Source organism: Anguilla anguilla, chromosome 15, assembly GCF_013347855.1.
Source record: "Anguilla anguilla isolate fAngAng1 chromosome 15, fAngAng1.pri, whole genome shotgun sequence".
Taxonomy (NCBI): domain Eukaryota; kingdom Metazoa; phylum Chordata; class Actinopteri; order Anguilliformes; family Anguillidae; genus Anguilla; species Anguilla anguilla.
Genome location: NC_049215.1, coordinates 35,630,583 through 35,637,366, shown reverse-complemented (window position 1 = coordinate 35,637,366; position 6,784 = coordinate 35,630,583). Strand labels below are relative to the sequence as shown.

Genomic DNA, 6,784 nt, shown 5'->3' with positions numbered 1-6,784 from the left:
CTGTACTGGGTCCTCTGCTGTTCTCCTTATACACCAGATCTCTTGGTTCAGTCATTAATTCACATGGCTTTTCCTATCATTGTTATGCAGATGACACACAACTCTTCTTTTCTTTCCCCCCCTCGGCCACACGGGTCAATGATAAGATCTCTTCCTGCCTGGCTGACATCTCCACCTGGATGGCCAGCCACCATCTGAAGCTCAACCTCAACAAAACTGAGCTGCTCTTCTTCCCTTGCTTCGTGAACTCTCAATCACGGTTGATGGCACCACAGTGACTGCCTCTCACTCTGCCAAGAGCTTGGGGGTGGTCCTAGATGACCAACTGGACCTCAAGGAGCACATCAAGGCAACATCACGGTCCTGCAGATTCCTCCTGTACAACATCAGGAGGATTCGACCATACCTGACGACGCACTCCACCCAGCTGCTCGTCCAGGCTACGGTGACCTCTCGCCTTGATTACTGCAACTCTCTCCTTGCAAACCTGCCAGCTTGTGCCATACAGCCACTACAGATGATTCAGAATGCCGCTGCCCGACTCATCTACAACCTCCCCAAATTCTCCCACGTCACTCCTCTGCTGCGATCACTTCACTGGCTACCGGTCGCTGCCAGGATCCGGTTCAAAGCCCTGACCCTTGCCTACACTGCCGCCAACAGGACAGCCCCCATCTACTTGCAGGACATGACTCAATTCTATGTGCCTGCTCGACCACTCCGCTCTGCGGCAGCAGGGCGCCTTGTAACCCCTCCCACCCGCCCAAAGGGATCACAGAGCTTCTCCACCCTAGCTCCCCAGTGGTGGAACGAACTCCCCATCCCTCTCCGAACCTCCCCCTCACTATCCATCTTCCGCCGTGGCCTGAAGACTCATCTCTTCAGACTATACCTAGAATAACCACACCACGCTGTATTAAAAAAAAAAAAAAAACCCTTTCCTGTCACTTGTTACATGTTGCCCCATCCCTGCACTTCTTGGTAATTTGTATTTGTCGTAATACTGTAGCTTATTCTTCTGCCTAGTCGGCTTTGCAGATGTTAGACCAGAATAGTGTTCATTGTTCTCGGCTCGAAATAGCGGTACAAAATAAGTAATTGTACCTTACTGAACCCGTGTTCAGCAGTTGTCTACGATCATGAAAATGCACTTTTTGTACGTCGCTTTGGATAAAAGCGTCTGCCAAATGAATGTAATGTAATGTAATGTAATGTATTCAGAAATTCGATGAACGGGGCGATTAGTGTTATCAAGCTTAGGCACTTGTACCCCGTGTGCGTGGGTGTCTAGTCTTATCAGCGCCAGTGTGGTTTGTGCCTGGTGGCTTCAGTGCTCACGGGAAGTGCTGGCTTCAGATGGCATGGCCGTCCTCGCCTCTCTGTGCAGAGACATCCTGTTCAGCTGTCTAGGTGAGGTGGCATCACCCCTAGCAACGATGTTATTTTCAGTCTTCGCCAGGGAGTGTTGTCACGGTAACCCGCTACATGGCCTTTGCCTTACCGCGCATCGGTGACCCTAACTAGCCGAGCTACACCCGCCCATTCAATGAGGCAGAGGCCCTCAGACGTTATTGTGTCCAGGACAAAATTCTTAAAAATCAATACAAAAACATTTTAATCCGAGGATTAATGACACGTTAGGTTTTTGCTCAGTTAATTCCATTGGAAGCGCATCGGAAAAACTGTGGTTTTAATGCAGTGGTGTTCAGGTTCTACTGTGTGTGGTGTCTTCACCTTGGCACTGTTTCAAACCCACTCTGGCTCTGGCATAAATAACACTCTGCATTATTCAATAAAGCTGGTTCCATGACCTTGTGCTTCGAGCAGCCAGGTGGCTGCTAATTGAAACCAGATTTAATATTTCATCAAATGTGCCTTTATTACATTCTTAACATATACACATGCTTTGAAAAACACCGTTATAATGAATTTACCGTATGTGCCATGAGACATGAAAGTATGTTGATGTTTATACAGTCAGATCTTAACTAGATGGCACATATGAATGGAACCATCATCTGTGATTCCACATAAAACTTTACTTGTTATACATACAGTTCCAATATCAGGAATATCATATAGCAAAGGGCAATGTAAAATGCTTCAATCTGCTCTGTAACTTGTACTTGTTGTAAATGTGAAATAGAATAAAAAGTATTCGCATGTTAAAGAAATAAATGTGATGTTCAGGTACTGATGTTCAGAGTTCGATCTTAAGTAATGCGATCCTCTGGAAGCATGACCTCACAGGCCCGCATCCATGGAGACTGACATCAGCCAATCAGAATCATCTGAAGGTGGTGGTGGCTGTGATGTCAGTCACAGGCCCTGGTTTAGGCTCCCAGTTTCGTCTGACTGCGGGCTCCAGCCCTGGCCCCTCAGGTGTTGCTGCTGCTGTGCTCGGCCGTGGCGCTGGAGGACAGCCCGGACGCGAGCTGGCAGCCCCTGAGCAGGCGCACCACCCTCTTCTTGTAGGTCTTGATGGCGAAGAAGTAGATGACGGGGTCCAGGCAGCAGTTGAGGTTCATCAGGGAGACGGTGACCTGCAGGGCCATCTTGAAGGCCTTCACCTCGCGGCAGGACGGCGGGCGGAGCAGCTGCCGCGCGGCGAACTGCGCCACGGCGATGTGGTAGGGGCTGAAGCACCCCACGAACGCCGCCAGGATCACCAGGATGATGCCGTTGGCCCGGTGACCGCGCCCCGAGTGGCCCATCACGGGGTTCTGCCTGGCCGCCCGCGACAGCTTGCACCGGATGCTCGTGTAGCAGCCCAGGATTAGCGCCAGCGGGACGCCGTAGCTGACCGCGCAGGCCAGGAGCACGAGGCGCAGCAGCGCCGGCGAGCCCTCCAGGCTGAAGTACTCCATGCAGGCCCACTTGCCCCCGACCTTCTCCAGCATGCTGCGGAACAGCAGGGGCGCGTTGGCCAGCAGCACCAGCGTCCACGCCAGGGCGCAGACCCCGCGCACCACCCGCGGCTCCCGTGCGCACCGCAGCCGGTGCGGGTGCACCATGGCCAGGTAGCGGTCCAGGCTGACGCAGGTCATGAAGGCGATGCTGGCGTAGGTGTTGGCGTAGAACACCATGGCCGTGAGCCGGCAGGCCACGTCGCCGAAGGGCCAGTCGAACCCGCGGACGTAGTAGGCGATCCTGCCGGGCAGCGCCAGCGCGAACAGGGCATCGGACAGCGCCAGGTTCACCAGGTACAGCGACGTGGAGTTGAACTTCTGCTGCTTGTGCCAGGCCACGTAGAGCACCAGGCTGTTCCCAGAGACGCTGAAGAGGAAGACCAGGATGTAGAAGAGGGGGAACAGGACCCGGGCCGTCTCCGTGTGCTCGTACACACTGCAGTTCTGGTTGACGGCGCTGGCATTCGGGTCCATTGCAACGCTCACAGTCAATTCACTGAGGGAAAGATCAGAGATTCCGACTCATGTCACTTAGGCAAACATTGCGTTTTCTTCTTGCTTATGATTTAACCTTACAAACTGCTATTCACCATACTGTATAATGCTTAAGTAAAGTACTAGAACATGGCACATTGAAGTATTTTTTAAAAATGTAGTACTTGTGTTATCCTGTGGCAATTTCCCCTTTTGACCAGTGCAGACTTCTTTCTCGCATATACTATATAGCCTGTTCATTTACAGTGGGCTGTACTATATGATGCTGTTGTTGGTTATAGTGCATATATCATTAATATGGGAGTACCTGTTCGTAGATGTCTCCGACACCATCACGCTATCTCAGGCAATCCCCAAAAGGTGTTCAAGCTCTTGTCACTCCCATGTAAGTGCTTTGAAACTAAGGGTTAAAATAGCAATTATGGCACTGCTAGAATATTCTGTGCTCCAGGACATTAATGTTCAAAGTGACTGATCTTGCCTGAACAGTGTTACTACAGTGTGCATTAAGACTAAGAACATCAGTCATTATCTTCATGCACCCCAGTACAGATAATTCTTTAATGTGAAGCTTTTACATCGAATGACATATGAAAGGCAAATCACATCACAATTATTTTCCTGTTTGGTAGCAACGTATCTCCCTTTCAAGGTATTAATATTATTATGACTTGCTTTGACAAGTATTCTTACCTTTTTTAAATTAAAGAACTGTTAAAGGATCAAACACGTTCTTTCTAAGAGCCAAAATGTCCTTTTTGCATCACAGTATTTATTGTTGGAAGAAAATGGTAAACAAAACGTTAATGATTAATCCCACCAGAAAGTGCAAATACATTCTCACTCAAACCCAACGGTGCTGATGAGCACATTTTCACTGTTCAGCTGAACAGCGGCTACACTGATCCTGTCCCGCAATTAAACTGTAGATGAAAAAATGTCCTCAGAAGCACTGTCAGATTTATTTTTCCACTCCTAGCACTTTCACTCAGACACATAAATTCATAAACGGTTTGGCGTGTTTTCAGCACTTACTCGGTGTTGAATTATCTCCTTTTCACCATCCAGCGAGCATGCCTGTGCTCTTCAGCGACCGTCGCCTCAGGCGCTCAGAGAGGATGTGGTATTGAACACTGAAGGTGGGACTCAAATTTCACACCTGATCTGTCTCAAAGTGCACGGGTGACCACATAAATGTTGTTACCCTTAAATAAACCTCCCTATATTCAAATCTATTCTCAGTAACAGATAGCCTAACTTATTCTCTGAGCAACATACCTCTAAGTATGAAACACTTTCTCCCGATTTCAACAAGTCCTCATTGACTTCTAGATAATACTGAAAATAATTTTCATTCCCTAAATATAAATGTAAGGTAAACTACTGCTAGTTTAAAAAATAGCTGCCCTTTTTGTGTTATAAGTAGTTTTTGACAATACTCTTGAACCAACTGTTGTTTTCCTTCCTTGTTGTTTTCTTAATTTCACTTTTTGGTTTGCTGTTGCTTGATTGATGATTTTATGACAATATATATTTTTAATATGACTTGGAGTGTTTACTGTTTTGCATAAGGGTACTGATATCTCTGTTCAGCTGACAAACAGAGAATCACAGAAAACTTTATATTTAACAGCTGAATAAAATCTGTGTCTATCAGAGTGGGGGGGGAGGGAGGCGGAGGGGGGATCCTGGAATATTTCCATGGACACGGGGGGCCTTGGGGGCAAAAAGGTTGAGAACCACTGCTTTAGAGAGACTATAAATGACAGTTTCTGAATAATCTGTTGTCAGTATTGTTTGCATTGTAAAATAGTGGCAGTAAAGCTGATCACAGGTGTTCGGAAGTCGCCATTTTGAAATGTTCCTCTCTCCACTGTGTGCCCTGTTATTTACCCACCCATGTAAAAAAATACCCGTGAAGCATACTACAGCATGCTTCAGCTTACCTGCTGTATGAAGTTCATATAATCATACTTCAGGTACGCTGAAGTATGCTGTTTTTTTCCAAATGGGCATGAATTTTTAGATGACCTTCCTTTCACACTTGTCTTCAAGATTTGGATTCAGCACGTGACCCCACAAGTAATCCAATCACTGAAGGAATCATCATCATTATCATGTTTTATTTCACAGAAACAGCATCTTTCGTTCATATCAAAGCTGAATTTTTAAAAATGTATTTTGCAGCTGTGTTGCATAGTGGTTATAGGGAAATGGACTTGCAATTTAGAGGTTGTAGCATTGATTTTCAGCTGTTGTACCCTTGAACAAAATACTAAACCTGCATTATATCAGTGAATATCCAGCTGTATGGATTGTTTTTTAAAATGTTATGTGTGTAAGTCAGGCAGGATGAAAGAGTTAAATGCTAAATGCTTAAAACATAAATGTGAACTGTCAACTAAGATGCTTGTCATTAGCATACCACAGTAGACTGATGACGAGGCTGCGTTTCTTTATTAATAATAACAGCAGGGGACTGGCCAAAGGTCAGTCTTTTTGTGGCTCAGATATTGTTGTACTTCTTGATTCTAAAATTTACTCATGGTAGTTTACACTGAAAATGCAATGACTCATTATACATGGGGTTTTTTTTGGAAAAGCAGTGTGCCTTTACTATTTATATTGGCAGTTAAATTCTGTTTGATTCAGACCTCATGGAAATGTCAGCACCGGGGGGCAGGGCTGGCTCAAGCCTTTATGTGGCTCTAAGCAGAATTTGATTTGGGGCCCCCCCACTGCCTCCGCGCCGTCAATACTATTGACTATTGAAATGCTTGATCATTCACACACCTACTGTAAATCTAACACACCCATTATCAATTTTATTAGTTGTAGCTGTGTTGCTTACATCATACAGTATGAGTACATAGTTGATGGAATAGAATGAGTTTATTTTACCAACATAAATCGTTATACTCTGCAGCAAGCAATTTGTACACTTAAAACAACAACTCTTAATCTATACCTAGCTAATTAAGGCATAATGATATTGGAATATAAAAGCAAAGACCCCAAAATGGTACTGTAAATAATGTTAGGCTGTTATCAGTACCAAGTTTATGGAACAGAAGCTTATTTTCATTACAGAAATACCCAGCAACAAGTTATTTTTACACAGAAGAAAAAAACTTTAATCTATAACTAGCTAATTAAGCCAGATTGATAGTGGAATATTTTACCAATAATCACAAAATGCTAGTGTTAAAAAATGTTCTGCTGTTATCAGCATCAAGCTCAGTATACAAACACGAAAACGTTAGCTTGCTTTTATTTCAAATCAACTATGAATAGCTAGCTATCTACCAGTTAAAATCGAAATTTATCTAGTTTTAATCAAACACATTAGCTAGATTCCCCCCGTTAAAATCGGAATTTCT

The 6,784-nt window shown here is 45.1% G+C and overlaps 1 protein-coding gene across 2 annotated transcripts; it reads right to left on the bottom strand.

Annotated features, from left to right (window-relative positions):
* Positions 1-1,879: 1,879 nt before the first annotated feature.
* On the bottom strand, positions 1,880-4,556 carry LOC118213961 (G-protein coupled receptor 183-like). 2 transcript variants are annotated; one of them, XM_035393249.1, is made up of 3 exons: positions 4,440-4,505; positions 3,712-3,804; positions 1,880-3,405 (listed from the first exon to the last, which is right to left on the bottom strand). In XM_035393249.1, exons 2-3 carry the CDS (start codon positions 3,735-3,737, stop codon positions 2,379-2,381), a joined length of 1,053 nt encoding a protein of 350 aa, XP_035249140.1. In that variant the 5' UTR covers positions 3,738-3,804; positions 4,440-4,505; the 3' UTR covers positions 1,880-2,378. The 2 variants fall into 2 exon arrangements, with proteins under 2 accessions (XP_035249140.1, XP_035249141.1); XM_035393250.1 differs by lacking the exon at positions 3,712-3,804 and having other exon boundaries at positions 4,440-4,556.
* Between the last annotated feature and the right edge of the window lie 2,228 nt (positions 4,557-6,784).